Source organism: Mastigoproctus giganteus, chromosome 8 (assembly GCF_048544385.1).
Source record: "Mastigoproctus giganteus isolate SK-2022 chromosome 8, ASM4854438v1, whole genome shotgun sequence".
Taxonomy (NCBI): Eukaryota; Metazoa; Arthropoda; class Arachnida; order Uropygi; family Thelyphonidae; genus Mastigoproctus; species Mastigoproctus giganteus.
In genome coordinates this window covers 57,899,675-57,916,456 of record NC_143582.1, presented here as the reverse complement: position 1 = coordinate 57,916,456, position 16,782 = coordinate 57,899,675, and the positions used below count along the sequence as shown (strand labels likewise).

Here is a 16,782-nt window from a genome sequence, read left to right as displayed (position 1 = left end):
ACTCCTTATTTCATTTTTTAATCCAAATATTTTGGGGCGGCAAATTTGATTTCTCTTTCTGGCGGCACATAGGGTCGCAGCAGCCCTGCACATCGAATAAATACAGTAAATGCTATCATTATGGAAAGGTCTCACTCGACCCACTGTCTGAGACACCTACTCTATTACGAGAGCTGCTTACAGGGGGGATACGCTTGGAGCAAATCACTACAGAGAACATATACGAGAGTACAACTCCGCAATGGCGTTCGCATCAATGAGCGCAAAGATTAAATCATCGCCTGGAAATGGTCTATACTGTTTTAGAATACACGGCCAGATTTACCATTTAGTCTGACCGCTATATCCAAACGAGCCAAATAAGCCAGGTTATGGACAACTTCGTATTTTCGATTTTGCTGAAGCAACAACATAACCGCTTGAAAAGCAATCAAACCAAGGGTGTATAGCCGAAGTAATGCAACAATTGGACGAGATGGTGCGACAAGTTAACCCATTTGCTGAGTCATATAAACAAATGCATCAAATAACCTAGGCCAATCCAACAATGAATGTGCGCATAGCATTTATAGAAGACCAGGACGTAGATAAGAGACTATATCCAAAACGATATCCTAAATCCAAAAAGGATGTTGCTGCAATATTTGTTGGAGAAGACGGGGAACTACCTGTAAATAGAGACATATGCATATATCCCACATGTGACTGCTGTAAAATTATATCGCCGCTAAACAAGAATGGGAAAGACTGAAGGATCTAGATTAAATTATTTACGCCATATTCAGAAAGATGTCGTATATTACGCCGGGTACTACTAGTATTGTATATATCACTTTTGTATGTATATCCAATATTTTAAATTAAATAAATTAAACATAAGCCAGTAGTATGGCAAAAACTGTAGAGCGAAAATTAACATAAAAATAACCCAAATAAACAAACGAACGAAAAAAAGAATAAATATAAATAGTAGCCCAGGAACCCTTGTATAATTTCGAACTTTAAATCCAATTAACAAATTTTATACAAAATTTAGGATAATGCCAATTACATATTAATTTAGCGGTACCCCCCCCCCCCCCCGAGAGGTACCAGTTCCGAAAGACGTGAAATATCACCAAAAGAGGGTTAAAGGAACTACCAAACGATAACAAAATCAAAATAAATTAAAATAAAATAGACTGACCATCATGCCCCATATCGACTTTATTCACTTTATTATAATTTAACTTATGTTAATATTTAATATAATTCAATGATAGTATATATATATATATATATATATATATATATATATTGGGGCATGATTTTATTTAATTTGTGGTTTGTGTGTGATTTTTATTTGGGTGGGAGGCATTAAGGCAAGACAGTCTGTCTAGCAATTGGTGTGCTAGCAGTTGTCTGTTCGCCTATTGATATACAGTATATTGAAAAATTAAAATGAAATAAAGCTAAAGGAAATTTTTAAATATATATATATATATATATATATATACACACACAAAAATATTTATTCGAGCCAATGGGAGAAGAGAGCTAGGCAATAACATTCTACAAATGCAATTAATTATTGACAACTGCCTCCATAACGTTCACCATCTCGTTTTTTGTACATTAATGAATATTGTGTATTCGTGAAATAGTTTGGTATTTATATAGTTTGTAAGTATTTCAGTTAAATGTTTTAGTCCTGCTCTTTCGGATGCAACAATATTCCTCATGCATTATGGAACCCTAATCAAAAAAGCCTTTTCCTAAGTGACCTATGTAAACACAGGTAAATAATTTCATGGTGATATTTATTCGACCTTGAAAATTCCGAGCACTACAATGCACAGGTAATTACATAGGTCATTTCCTGATTAGATATCGATCAGTGCGTATCGACAGGTGTGTCTTTTACGTAGAAAAAATTTGACTTACTCCGTATACCTCTACATTTTAGGTAGAAAAGCGTGCACGGGGTTGGCCGAGCAAAGCGAGCAGGGTGGAAAGCTCCCTAGCCCCTATACATTAAAAATATTTTCTTCCTAGTGATATTTATTCGAGCCAATGGGAGAAGAGGGCGGGGAAATTACATCACTACAAATGCGTAGGTAAATAATTAGATAGGTCTGATTAGATTTCGACCAGTGCGTTATATTAATATAATGTTATTATTATACAAATATTTACAAAATACTAAACTATTTACAACCATACTCCTGCTATATCGGGAGGATGGGTTCCTTCATTAGCTGACATTAATATACAAAAACGTTCAATGTAAGGAACACAAATGGGCTACTGGGCAGAATCAGACACTTGCTGTTGACAATGTAGAGCGCATACGTGGGACGCATGCTAACGCTCGACGCACTGCAAATCAACTGCCTCGTGCTCGTGCTTCACTGTATAACACATGACCACGCTCGGCATTATTTGATGTTCCAGTGTAGCGTTTTTTGTATATTAATGTCAACCGATGAAGGGATCCATCGTCCCGATATAGTCTGTATATTTGTAAACAGTTTAGTATTTTGTAAATATTTTAGTTCTGCTCTTTTGGATGCAACAATATTCCTTATGTATTATGGAATCCGAAGCAAAAGGCCTCTTCCTGAGTGACCTATGTAAACGCGGGTAAATAATTACATAGTGATATTTTTTCGACCTTGACAATTCTGCTTGAGAGAAGCAGAATTGTCAACGAGAGAAGAGGGGATGCGGATCATGTGGTAAAAGTGGGCGAGGAAATTACGTCACCGCAAATGCACAGGTAAATAATTACATAGGTCATTTCCTGATTAGATATCGATCAGTGCGTTTCGACAGGTGTGTATTTTACATAGAAAAGATTTGACTTACTCCGTTATACCTGTACATTTCATGTATAAAAGCGTGCACGGGGGTTGGCGAGTAAAGCGAGCAGGGGACGAACCCCTAGTATATTATTATTTCAAATGAAAGCTTTACTTCATAGAAGCTTATTTGAAAAGGAAATAATATATAGTGTTATACACTATGCTGCCACTTTATTAGGTACACTCCTGCTGTACAGACAAATGGTCAGTCCCACAACGTTGCAAGTCACATGACCACAGTTGTGGATATAAATGCGGCAGAACAACCTTTCTAGTATCAGTTAAGCGTACAAACCGTAGCAGGAATGGGGAAAAGGAGTGATCTAACGGACTTCAAACGTGGCATGGTAATAGGTGCAAGACGTGCTGTAAAAAAGCACCTCTGAAACGGCAGTTCTCCTGAACTTTTCACGCACCACAGTTTCAAGGGTGTATCGAGAATGGTGCAACGAACAGAAAACATCCTCTCAACGGCACTCCTGTGGAAGAAAATCGCTTGTTGATGAGAGAGGTCAGAGGAGGATGGCTAGAATTGTGCAAGCAAAATGATGGGCCACAATGTAGCACATCACGTCAGAATACAACCTTGGTGTGCAGAACAATCGCAGCGTACCACTAGTCGCACTTTGTCGCGAATGGGCTACAACAGCCGACGCCCACATCGCGTACCTTTGTCATCAATGAAGAACAAGAGAACATACCTGCTGTGGGCACTGCAACACCAGCACTGTACTATCGAGGATTGGAAAACAGTTGCTTGGTCTGGCAAGTCGAAGTTCCTCGTGCATCATGTTGATGGAAGGCTCAGAATTTGGCGAAAACAACATGAATCCATGGACCCGTCATGTCTGATGACTACTGTGCAGGGTGGTGGGGGCAGTGTTATGGTGTGTGGAATGTTTTCTTGGCACACGTTGGGTCCATTGATACCCATAGGTTCACGTCTGAATGCCACATCGTACCTAAACATCGTTGCTGACCAAGTGCATCCGTTCATGTTGTCAGTTTACCCTCAGTAAGATGGTTACTTCCCAGCAGGATAATGCGCCTGTGCACAAAGTCCGAATCACTATGGAATGGTTCCAGAACATGACACTGACTTTTCTTTGCTGCGGTGACCCGCTCAGTCTGCGGATCTCAATCCTATTGAACATCTTTGGGATGAGCTGGAAAGGGCTGTTCGCTGCAGGCCCATATCTCCGTCGAATCTCAACGAACTGCGTGACACACTCATGTCTTCATGATATTTCATTCCTACAAACGTTTTCAGCATCTTGTTCAATCCATCTAGACGAATACAGACTGTTTTGAAGGCTAAAGGAGGCTCAACACACTACTAGATAGGTGTACCTAATAAAGTGGCGGCACAGTGTAGTTTGCTTTTTGTAAACTGGTTAATTGATTACTTAAAAACGGGGTTAAAGATATACTTGTCAAGCAACTTTTATAACTCGTATTAAACCTCCTGGAGCTCCAGTTGACAGGAGTTATACACATATGCGATTCAATTTATCCATCTGTTTCCCAGCCTATATGATAAGATGTAGTGCCCCTACTACGCTCAAAGGTTTATTCTGCTTATTCTCCGTGTTTAGTTTTATTCGTAATCTCCACAGGGGCTTATCATCCGAATGTAAAGCAGCTAAAGGTGTACCTGAGTCCACGAGATAAAGGAGAAGGAAGGGGGGGGGTGAGTCTAGATCCATGTTTATCTTTCACAAATAAACATTGAATCCTGGAAATGCTACTGATTATATTGGTTAATAATCACTTCAATTCAGCTTACTAAAAAATTGCAGTTTTAAGCCAGTTGTTAAGCAATTTCCGAATGGGATCTGTATGTTTATTGAATAATATTTGTATTAGCAAAATGTAAGGATGAAGCTTCGGCCAGATAAAGAAACTTTTACCCACTTAATTTGCCCATCTAGTCCTTTAAATTTATTCAAACGATCTACTTTTATAACACTAGGTAGAAGTTTATTCCAACAATAAATTACCATCCGCAGAACAGGCTTAAAGGGTTGTGGCGCCCTTAGCCAACTTTGATTTTGCTCTCTCCTCCAACATAAGCTGAAAATTTCAGTTGATAAATATAAATTTTTTTGATAATTTTATTGTTTATTTCATTCAGTTAATTTTATTAAAATCTTGAAATAAAAATATAATTTAAAATTAATAAACAAGTAGCATTAATTATTATGTATTCATTAAATTTTCTACTTCAGAGATTAACTTTTCGGGCTTAGCTGTAAATCTTTGGATCATATCATCCAGATCTAAATCTTTGGCGCGATGGCATGTTCAGTTGATAACGTTGCCGGACCATCTAACCGATGTTGTGTCACTTGGAACAGAGTTAGGTTGTGATTAACTTCATCTTTGAAAAAGCTTCATTCAGCATTGACTGCTGATACTGACAACGTTAAAAGAATTTTCAGCACGAATTAGGTTGTTTTTGTTTATTTTTGCACTAAAGCAAGTTGTCTGTAAATTCCATGTATGTTTAATCTGTTTGTCTGTTTTACTGTATCGTGTTTCCGGGGAAGTTGGGAGGGGCTTTTGTACATAGTGTCGTATGACAGCCATTATAACCAGTGCCACGTGCTCTGGAAGAGGTTCCTAAAATGTAGCTCCTCCGGCACACTTGTTTTTTGGGGTAGGGCATTCTTTTTAACGAAATATGGACAAACCATTCCACTAATCCAGGTACAAAGCGTTTTTTATTTCTATTATTTTATTTATTTGAGACTATATGAAGTGAAGTATGTATATATTAATTTATAAAAGTATGTGCATTCATAGCTAAATTTCAGATCAAATCTGTTTATTTGTACTTGTTCTGGAACTTGGAGTGGGGGCCGTGAAATTTATGAAAAAATTGAAGTGTGCTCAAGCTAGAAAAGTGAGGGAACCTCAGTCTGTAGGCTACTCTACTTTAAAAGAAAATGCCTGGACACTTGCGTTAGGCAAATGTAGTTTTTCATATATATTAATACAGAAAATAGCTGCGCTAGAGAAATGTACTAAACATTTTAGCAAGTATGTGTTGAGTACCAAGGGAACTAAGGCTATGAGGCGTCATATTATGTCTGTGAATGCGTGTGTTTTTCGGTTTGCTATTTTTCCGGGAAAAAAAAAAAATCTACTTTCCAGGACAAAAACCATGCGACCCACTAATTCAGCTGAACTGAAAAATACCTATAGAATTCCTTATGTCATCAACGGGATTACAACTCAAGTCTTTTCTACTGGTTATATAAGGATGGTGATTACATTCATTGTCCTACTCTGGAGGATATTTTAGCCAGCGTAGTATTGAAATCCGAAAACTGAGCGTGAGGAGAAGGAATTACATCAAAATAATATTTATGCAAAAAATGTTTTGATGATTATTTTTAATCATTGGGTCAGGTTAATATACGTTTTTAGGCACACATGTTTTGTTAAGACGTATCCGATTTTGAAAGACAAAAAAAAGTGTGTGTTAAAACTAAAAATAAGTTAGGAGAAAGAAGAAAAAAAGAAAGGAAAGGTGTGTGAAATTTTTTTGTATATTTGATATTGGCTGGGGGTTGGAGAGCGAAGCGAGCAGGGGATAGAGCCCCCTAGTTATTATTATTATTATCATCTCTCTTCTCCTTATGTGTTATTTTCCCATCCCGCGACGTACTAGTACCAGGTCCGTGTGGTGGTTATGTCCGGTTACTATTATTGTTCGAATTTCTGACTCCATGACTATGACTATCCTACAGATGTTTAGGATCGCGGCTTTCTGGAGTTCTCTTGCAAGCTTGTGGGAGGCCTATATCTATCGCTGCCGAATTTGCATTCTCGCAGTTCACGTTTTAATGGATGGGAAGGGGGACCACCCTCATTGGTGGCAGAAAGATTACTATCGCTACCCTTCCGCACCGCGTGGAAAAGGCGAATCCGGGTCTATTCCACACGATGCCTTGGCGCCTCCGTAGCCAGGGGGGAAGGAGCAGCAGTGCGTAGCACACGCTTCTTGATTAGACCGCGGTTCGAGCCCGTCACCACCAAATACGGAGGATGCGGAAAGGTCAAGGGAATGACCACCGCATATTCCCGGAGCAATATGGCCTTAGTTGCTAATGCTCCTAAAAAAAACCCAAATAACAATAACACGATGCCTTTCATATTAACAATCACATTTTCTAATAAAAAAAAAAAAAAAACTGATTTATGAGGCAATAAATTTATAAAAATGCATTTCTAAACAATACTGTTTTTGGTATTGACGGATATTATTAAAACTTTGAACCGTGCACTGGTCGTGGCCGATGTCTCTCTAAACTAGTGTTTTATTCATTTTGTTGCCCTTGAAAATTAGCGCCTCAGTGTGGTCGCTTAGGCTTCTTTCATATTAACAAGGCTTTTATAATTGCTTAATAAATTTTCATGTGCATATTTTAAAATTTCAGAACAAATATTGGTAATTTTATTACATCTGTGAATGCGAGCGATAGTTAATACAAAGAGAAACTAAAAAACAAGAGCGATCGCCTTCGGTTAATCTAACCTTATTTAGAAGACCTTTATGGCAAACAAGATCAAAAGCCTTTAAAATGCCAAGAGCAACTGCTTCAGTTTCACCAACCTTTTCCATCGAATTTGTCTACAGACGGCTAACATAAGCCAGTATATCACCAGTGGATCGACATTGACGGAATCCAGACTGGAGATGATTGATGAGATGGAAGGTTTCTAGATAGTTTAGGAGTTGGCGGTTAATGGATTTCTCCATTACTTTAGAAATGGAAGTAAGTGGAATGGGACAATAATCGGATGGGAGGGATTTGTCACAATTTTTAGGAACTGGCTGGATATGAGCAAATTTCCAAACAGAAGCGTAACACCGGTAGAACAAGAAAGCGTAAAAAGACGACACAGAACAGGAGTAAGCTCAAGAGCACAGATTTTGAGAACAAGTGAAGAAATACCTTCAGGACTTGGCGCTTTCTTGGAATCAAGACTTCAAAATTGTTCTGATATATTTTTGACAGAAGACCACAGAAAGTATTGATTAGAGTGTACTGGGAATAGTAGGAGGTGGTTTAACAAGAGCATAAATTCCCCAATTTAGAAGAATAGTAGGATGCTAGCAGGTTAGCGATGGAACCATCCGTTATTGACAGAGATGGAGAAAAGTCGCGGTCAGTAGCTTTGCAAGTGCCCAGACTGTTCGACTACCATTTGGACAAGGAACTAGTTTTATATTTCAAATACATATATATATACACAGTTATGCCCAGTTAATTTATTAAAGTACAAATAAAATAAAATATAAGTACAAAATTCAGTAGCTTTCGGAACACGTGTCCCTTTATCAACTGACAAATTTGAATACATTACAAGCAAAGTGTGGCACGTTACTCATGCGTCATCGTTGTAGCACGGACGTGTGCTGCCTTACGCCAGTGATCATCCATCAATAAAACGGTTGTCTCTAGGATGGGATGTATACGCATGCCTTTCTGGCGATTTAATGCCTTAGGGTTGTTTATTATGTTTAGTGACTCTAGCCATAGGCGGTGGCGAAAGTGTCATAACTGGGCATAACTGTGTGTATATATATATATGTATTTGAAACTATGGACCCCAGTACTCCAGGCCCATTTGTCACTAGTTTTATATTCTTAACCTGTTCAAAATTTTGTTTGGACTGATTAATAACTGCTTTACAATTGTTGCGAGCTTTGGTGTAGGCAGAAAATGAGCTTGGAGATTTGGATGCTAGTCAATTGCGATATGCAACATTCTTATCTTGAACAGCCTTAGCACATTTATTTGACAGCCTAGGTTTAGATAAAGGACAAGGTTTTAAGGTGTAGTGCGGAATGAAAGATTTCATCCCTACAAGAATAATTACACTGACAGTCGATCTGACCAAACGTTGACATCAGAAGATTTGAAACCGTAATCCAACCAAGGAAAAGAAGAAATGAAATATTGTAGGTCATCCCATTTTGCATTCTTATAATGCCAAAGAACACAACACGAGTTTGAGAATGGCCACAAGAAAGGTTCCATTGGAGAAGAAACCATCACCACGTAGTGGTCTGCTAGGCACCTTAGATATTACCTCGACCGTGTACTGTACTCAGAAGGGTTGTGTATGAGAAAAAGATCAAGAGTGTTGGCTATGTGGTTAGGATTGTCTGGTATTCTGGTAGGTAAATGAAGTCTGTGCGTGGTCATTATTAATTTCAAAAGCTTCAGCATCTCGACCAGCTGGGTTCGTGTGACTAGAAAACGGAAGCCAAATGGAGTTGTGAACATGAAAATAACCAAGGAAAAGTACTTCACTGTTAGGAAAGTTGGACTGGAGAAAGTGAAGTTTCAAAGAAAGAAGGTCAAAGAGTTCTAAGTGATTAGTGGAGCTGGGACAACGATAGAGGCAACAGAGGGATTTGACAGAATAGGGGTAGAGAGATTCTAAGCCAGAAAAGATCAAAAAGAGGAGATTCCAAATTACTATGTCTCTGACAGGGAATATTAGAGCGGACATATGCACAAGTACCACGTTTGAAGCGAAAGGAATTATACACAGAATTAGGTCAACTCGGATGGGCAGTGGTTCAGTCAACCGATAATCGGTATTCTGTCGGGAAAAGTAATTGATGCTTGGCAGAACAAGTGCAAATTGATATCATTGGGATTGGAATCGAGACCACATGTATTTGTGAAATTAACGAGGAAGTGTTTGGGAGGTTTAGATCTTTTCGCAGATAAGTTTATTCTATTAAAATCCCTTTAGCTATACAGTATTGTAAGTTCTTTATTGAAACTTTAGCTATATTGTAAGTTCTTTATTGAAACTTTAGCTATATTGTAAGTTCTTTATTGAAACTTTAGCTATATTGTAAGTTCTTTATTGAAACTTTAGCTATATTGTAAGTTCTTTATTGAAACTTTAGCTATATTGTAAGTTCTTTATTGAAACTTTAGCTATATTGCAAATTCGAGAACTCAGATTTCGTATTCCGCATGGCAGCTCAAATCGAACAACTTTTTTACAATTGTTTTGCACTGAAACAAGACAAAACAGTTCTGAAACAGGTTGTCATAGTAGTCTAATCGTTCAAACAAATAGCCAGTTAACCTTTCGTGAGGTCATCTGTTGAAAGTAGTGCAATATCATGGCAACTAGTTGGAAAGGCAAGCCGTTCTACTGTGAGAATTATAATCATTGGATATTTATGTAGTTTAAATCGTGCAGGCTGCAAAAACAGGACAAGGTAGTCCTGCAATCTTATAAAATGTGAAACGCCATCACTTCTTTTTTGTTTTTTTGCATGGATTCTTAAAGACAAATGTAATCGATACGAATGACGGATTGTTTTCTTGATATTTATAAAAAAAGTATATATTTTTAATATTTCTTTCTTTAATATATATTTTTTAAATCTTTAATATGTATTTCTTTAATATTTCCAGATTTTAAAATATTCTGGATTTTAAAGAATTCTGGATTGTAAAGTGGTAGATTTTGCAGAGTTTCTTCTCTGTACTTCTCCACACAACTCGAAATGTATAAATTAATGTGGCCGTATACATTCGCGGCTGTGCAATCTATCGTTATACGTTACTTATTAATTTCGAAAAACGTATCAAGTGCATTACAAGTACTGTATTAAAGTTGCTTCTTTTTGTGCGTTATGCAGAATGAAATTTGTTATTCACATTTTTAGGTATAAATAGTTTGGGTTGCCATTGGTTATTTAGGAACACGGATGTGGAAATACAAACTGAAAATTCGGTGCATGGGCTTTGCGACCGTGTTATAAATTCGTCACAAGGCGAACTCAAACATATGAATTTCAGCTATCCATTCTAAACTCTCATGCAGTTCAATAATAAAAAAAAGAGAGCGATGACTTAAAAAAAAAAAAGTAAGAAGAAGAAAATAAGATCGCCCTCGATCGCAGTATCTTATCTGCGGAGAAGCAGAGCTCGGAATGGACATTGAAATACTGTTCATGCTCGGTAGTTTGCTGATTAATCTCTTGTTTCTTGTTACGGTTTCTTGTTAGGGTTTCTTGTTAGGGTTTTCTGCTCGGGGTAAGGAGACGCGAGCGATATGCGACTTTCCAATCCCTAGTGTAGTTAGGACAATTTCCTATCTTTTCGTGACTGTAGTGAGCTTGTCGACCAGTTTTCAGTTTGGTGTTGAACAGTTTGTTTGGTTATATCATTATAATCTCTAGTTGATACTTTTGAGCTGTCTTTGTAAATTATGAGTAGCCATTTAGGTTCCTTTGTTGGTTCCTTCCCATTTGTTATTGCATGTCCTAGTATCTGGCGTACTAATACTGAAGTTTTGGTTTGTTACATCTCTTAACTGTCTGATACCGTGGAGTGTGGAGAGGTTCATATTCTTTGTATGTTGCAGAGCTTGGACAGTGCAGAAGGAGTTTGTGTAAATCATTCTGTTTTTTGGGGAATGGTTTGGAAGTGTTCAATTGTCGTCTGGACTGTCATTAGTTCTGTAGTGTACATACTGCATTCTTGTGGAAGTCTGTATGACAGTTTGATCGTCAGGCAGATAGCTGCTATTCCTGGTTCGTTTTCTGAATTTCAACCATCTGTGTCTATTAGTATAAAGTTGTCGAATTGTGCTCTGCGGGCTGCACGAGGCTGTTGATAGCAACTGTGCGATAGGGCTTGTTTATTCCAGTCGTTCGTTCATGGAGAAGTCGCAGGGAATTTTGTAATTTCATTGTAATCAATCATTAGACGGCAGTAATACATTTCGTGTCATTACTACAGTATTTATATTTAGGTTTTATGATATTGGGAGGCTTTGAGCCTGATGAGTGGTCGGTTTTGGGTTTTTTTTAGTGTATACTTCTTGAAAGTATTGAAAAGTCTGGAGGATAACGTGTGTTGCTGTATTTGGCTAGACTGCAGAGGTTCCCAAACTTTTTCGGTTCACCGCGCCCTTAGTGTCCCAGTAATTTTTTCACAGCACCCCTATGGCAAAATAAATACATAGCACAGTGGTTTTCAACCTTTTAATATATACCTATATAATAATTTAATTCTTTATATGGAGGCACTAAATAAAGATCAATTATAGATCACCACAAAATTAAAAAAATACGGTGCAATGGATACCGTACACCTTTTTATAATGAAATAAATGTATAAATAAAAAATAATAATAAATAATAATAACTTTAAGTAACTTAAACCCAAATTACACGGCACCCCAAGAATGTTGTTGCGGCGCCCCGGTTGAAAACCACTGGGCTAGAGAATCAGCTCTTTGCACCCCATGCTGTTAGCTCACATTTCGCAGGCCGCGGTAGCCTACCGTTCTCACATTTCTGTTATTATTGTATTCGGTCGCCGTTCTAAAAAGCTAAGTAGTGTTGTAATATGTAATGATACTGTTAATTGATTTTGAAAATTGAAAGCTATATTAAATACTTTTTTTACAGCCAAGTTTTCCAGCGCCAGAAATCTCATGAATTATTTGTCTGATTAGTTTTTAAATTTACATTTAAATAATTTTTATTTGCCTTTTCTAATGTGTTTTTTTTTAATAATAATAATAATATATATATATATATATATATATATATATATATATATATATATATATATATATATATATATATATATATATAATAATTCTTCAACCATTTTATTTTATTTTATTTTATTTAAGGTAGTGATACACTTATAAAAAATTGTGATAAATCAGTCTCGAGACCTTGTTTATTTTAAAAGTAACTCGTATAGTTGCAAAGGTTTTCGGTCCCTGGTATGCTAGATTTGGCTCGAAGAGCGTGTCCCAGATGGACTGTTCTTGCGGACCGTGTTTTATGCGCATAATATAAAGCTAATTTTTGACTTTTAATGATAGTGACGGTTCGCGTCTACTTATAGGCTATGGATAGGTAAATACTGTACAGCGGAACGCCGCTTATTGTGATCACTTCGGAACTCAGATAAGTGATAATAATTATGTAATTGATCGAACATGAATGCATCTGTTCAGTGTCGTTTATTGATGCAGAACGAAATGTCTACATTTTAATTAAAAAAGGTGGAAGTGGACAGAAAGAAAACATTAAAATCAAGTAGTATAAAGTACGTACCAATCAATCAAAATGAAACTGTCATAATATTTCTGAAAATCCACAAATAAAATATTAAAATCAAGAATTAGAAAAGGGTTAATGCTTTGTTGTAAAAAAAAAAAAAAAAATCCAGCCAGATCGGTAAAAATAGATATATAGTACTTTCTTTCACGGAGTAACGACACCGACAATCCATGCGAACTGTACGAACAAAGTCAGTAATTAGTCACACAACGTGTTGGAGTTGAAGAACAAATTGAGATGTTTCTTCATCACTTCCACTGCTCATGCGTAAACCACGATAAGGCAAAAAAGCGATAACATAAACCGAAGCCTAATTACATTAAACGGTTTTTTTTTTCCTGCGTATTCGTATACGGCCGTAACATTATCCGTGATTACAATAAGCAGCATGCACTTTATAAGGAAAGTACCTGTTGCAGTACCGGGAGGGAGAGCATAATGATGCGCAATAACCAGGTTTTATTGCGGGGCTTCTAAGGAAATTAACTTGTAGGCTTATTTGCTATTATTCACATATAGCAATAAAGCAGGGCGGAAATTCGTATTTAGCAGTGACAACACTGTAATCCTTGTTCAACTCAATTCTTGAAGGCTTTGAAGTTTGAATAGACTAGATGTCACTTATTTAAAAAAAAAAAAAAAAAAAGACTGTTGCCTCATACAAATAAAACCAGTTGTCGGGATTAGCTGAACTGTAAGCGAATTCTCCTCAGGAGAGTAAGGTTTCCCTCAAGACATCTTCACTCAAAGCAGCGAACCTGAAATAGCACCCATATAATTTGTTTTGTACATTAGTGTTGCCTTCTGACCCAAAAGGCTCCGTTGGATTAGCACAGTGAATATAATTGACGGCTCACACCGGGTGGAAAATGCCTGAATTCAAATCCCTGTAACGCGAGGCATTTTATCGGCCCTTTTCACATCGTGGCAGAGTTAGTCGGACTCAGGCGAGGGTTGCATGGGTTTTTCTTCCGGAATGTCAGGTTTTTCGTCCAGCAAATAGACCACTGAATACACAATTTACAGACACAGTATACTAACCCCTCATAAAGCAAATAGACCACTGAATACACGCAATTTACAGACACAATATACTAACGCCTCATAGCCTTAGTTGCTTTGATGCTTAATACTCCTCCCCAAAAAAGTCCGAACTCTACACTGACCAATTAAATTCGATTAATTAAATTCACTTAAATTAGGTGTATGTATGCAGTATAAGGCCACCGTTGTCAGAATGTCATTGATCATACTGTAGACCAGTGTTTCCCAACCTGTGATCCTGGATATAGAGTAAAACAGGCTTTTTTTTTTTTTTTGTTTTGTTTTGTTGTTGTAGGCAACAATCCCATTAACAGTGATGGAAAATAGAGGTATGCCTATAACAACGTAAAGTATACTAAATATGTGATGTATGAGTACATATTAGATTTAAAAAATAGTTATTAATGTTTGCTGCATTAGTTTTTTTGTGGTCCGTGGTCTCTATTACCAATATAAAAGTGGTTCGTGTCTGAAAAAAAAAAAAAAAAAACTTAAAAAACATTACATATAGATGACGATGGCCATGGCCTTATATTACACATCTAATTAACTAATATTAATAGAATAGCTAATTTGATATTCATATATATATCAAAGTGTGTTGAATTTATGTTGCAAAATTAAAATAATTGTTTTTTCCAGATTTTTTTTTTATTTGAGATGTGTAATCTGAATTTAGCATTTATTATAGGGCCATGTTTATTCGTGTTAAATAAATTTAAAATACGTTATAATTAAAATAAAATAAGTTAAATAAATAAATTAAAATTAAAACCGGGTAGGACATACAAGGTCAAAGGAATTTACAAGATATACTGTATGCTGTATAGTTTTCATACATAAAAGAAATGAAATTACAAATTTAGATTTTAATCATGCTAAAGAATTCAAAGCCGCAGAATACTTCTCCTTAAATAATTAAGTAGAATTAACACCATTTAAACTTTTAATTTCGTTGTGGATTTCATGTCAATATAACCAACAGTCGAAAAGGATTTTTTTATATAATTACATACTATTTTTACGCAGTCTGTAAAGATGTGTTGAATGTACTTCTGACTTTAATTGCAAGCCATATTCACTAGAATGCATCATCGAGTGCCCTAATTACTGTGCGAGACCTTAGAACGGAGGACGAAATGGGAAACAGAAACATGATCTGTTGCTTCACTCTCACTTGACCTTTATAAAATTCTTTAATAGAGAACGAAGTAAGTACTGCACTTAAAAGTACGGTTTACTTGTTCCTTTCTAGGAAGTCCTAATGGAAATAAATCCAGAATTATTTTGAAATATTTAAGATATTTCTGCTAATTTTGTTATGACACTTTCATTTTGTTCAAAACTAGTACAGTATATTGCTTTGTAAGTGATGCCGCAAGTAATTATGATTTTTAAAAATTCTTACATAAGAATTTTTAAGGAATTATATTTATTAACACTTATGTTTTATATACATTAGTGTATTATTTTGCCAAGTATGCAGATTTTATTGCATTAATCTGGTGCAGCGTGTAAGTGGATTAATTTTTATCGTTATACTTATTTTTACGAGTTAATTAGTCATTATTTAAATGAAGCTAAAGCCTTACATAGGTTAATTACCCTTTCCATGTATTGCGCAATTTTTGATTACTTTTCTGCGACTTTTCAATTACATGAAATGACATTTTCTTGGATTATAAATTTTAGAAATCTTTATTGAAATAATACGAATCGATACATTACAATATTTCCCATCACGGCCACCAGGCCATGGGTTAACAGTGATAATGCAGCATGTAAGAGAATTTTTTTCCCGAACAACCAATAATAAGGTATAGCAAATATTTATAATTCACTTTTAATATATTTCAGTGATGTTATTAGAGTGCGTGAAGTTTCAAAATATTGAAGTATCGCAAATTAGGTCATTCTACTAAAGACACAAATCTTACCTTGTTCGCAATCTGAGCACTCAGTCCATAGGCAGGTCCACGGTAGGCCATGATTTTGTGTGCGGAGATAACGGTAAGGGTGAGGGTGGTCTCCTGTACCTATCCCGACTAACAGAGCACTGAGACGCGCGCCAGAGGAATGTAAGATTCTTCACCGAGCCAAAAATATCACTCTCCTCCCACTGACTCCCTCATCCTTTTTGAAGAGTAGCCTGGGAAATTTTGAGGGGATGACGTAGACCTTTCTTCCAAAACAGGAGACATCTGAGTATTTGATGTCGGTTTGATTTACAGGACCCCGTCCACCTCTTTAGTGATGGACAAATGCTGCCGTCTGCTTAGCGTTCTCGAACTCGTTAAGCATATAAAAGAAATACAGTATCTATTATGGAAATATTTTTGGATTAACTGATTACTTATGGCGTCAGATATAAAGAGGCAGTTAGCTGTTGTCAGTGTAACGAACGTCAACATAGGTTTCGTGTACACCAACGCGTCAATGAAGTTGCGCTTTAATATCATATAGAGTAAAAAGGAAACTTTAATTGATGACCCTCATCAATCAGTGTTTAAGCTAATGAAATCCTACTTTTATCAATCATGTTATATATGGTGAAGTCAGTGTTTGATTCTTTCTCTCTCTCAGTCACTGTTTGACACGCTTTCCTTCTCTCGTCTGCTTGCATTAAGCGAAGAGACAGCCTGTCACCTTTGGAGATTCAGGAACTTAAGGAGGAGTTACAAGGACAGCTTTTACTCATCGCTTGTTGACTAGAAGAGTTAAAAATGGTTTGAATAATAAGATGATCCAATATGAAACAG

At 36.5% G+C, this 16,782-nt stretch overlaps 1 protein-coding gene across 1 annotated transcript in view; it reads right to left on the bottom strand.

Annotated features, from left to right (window-relative positions):
* The window catches only part of LOC150081552 (muscle-specific protein 20-like), a 104,109-nt gene extending 87,970 nt beyond the window's left edge, over window positions 1-16,139 (bottom strand). Inside the window, exon 1 of the mRNA XM_090380102.1 lies at window positions 15,961-16,139. Within this exon, the coding sequence (XP_090236228.1) occupies window positions 15,961-16,011 (51 nt within the window). The 5' untranslated portion in view covers window positions 16,012-16,139. The remainder of the gene's footprint in view (window positions 1-15,960) is intronic.
* Between the last annotated feature and the right edge of the window lie 643 nt (window positions 16,140-16,782).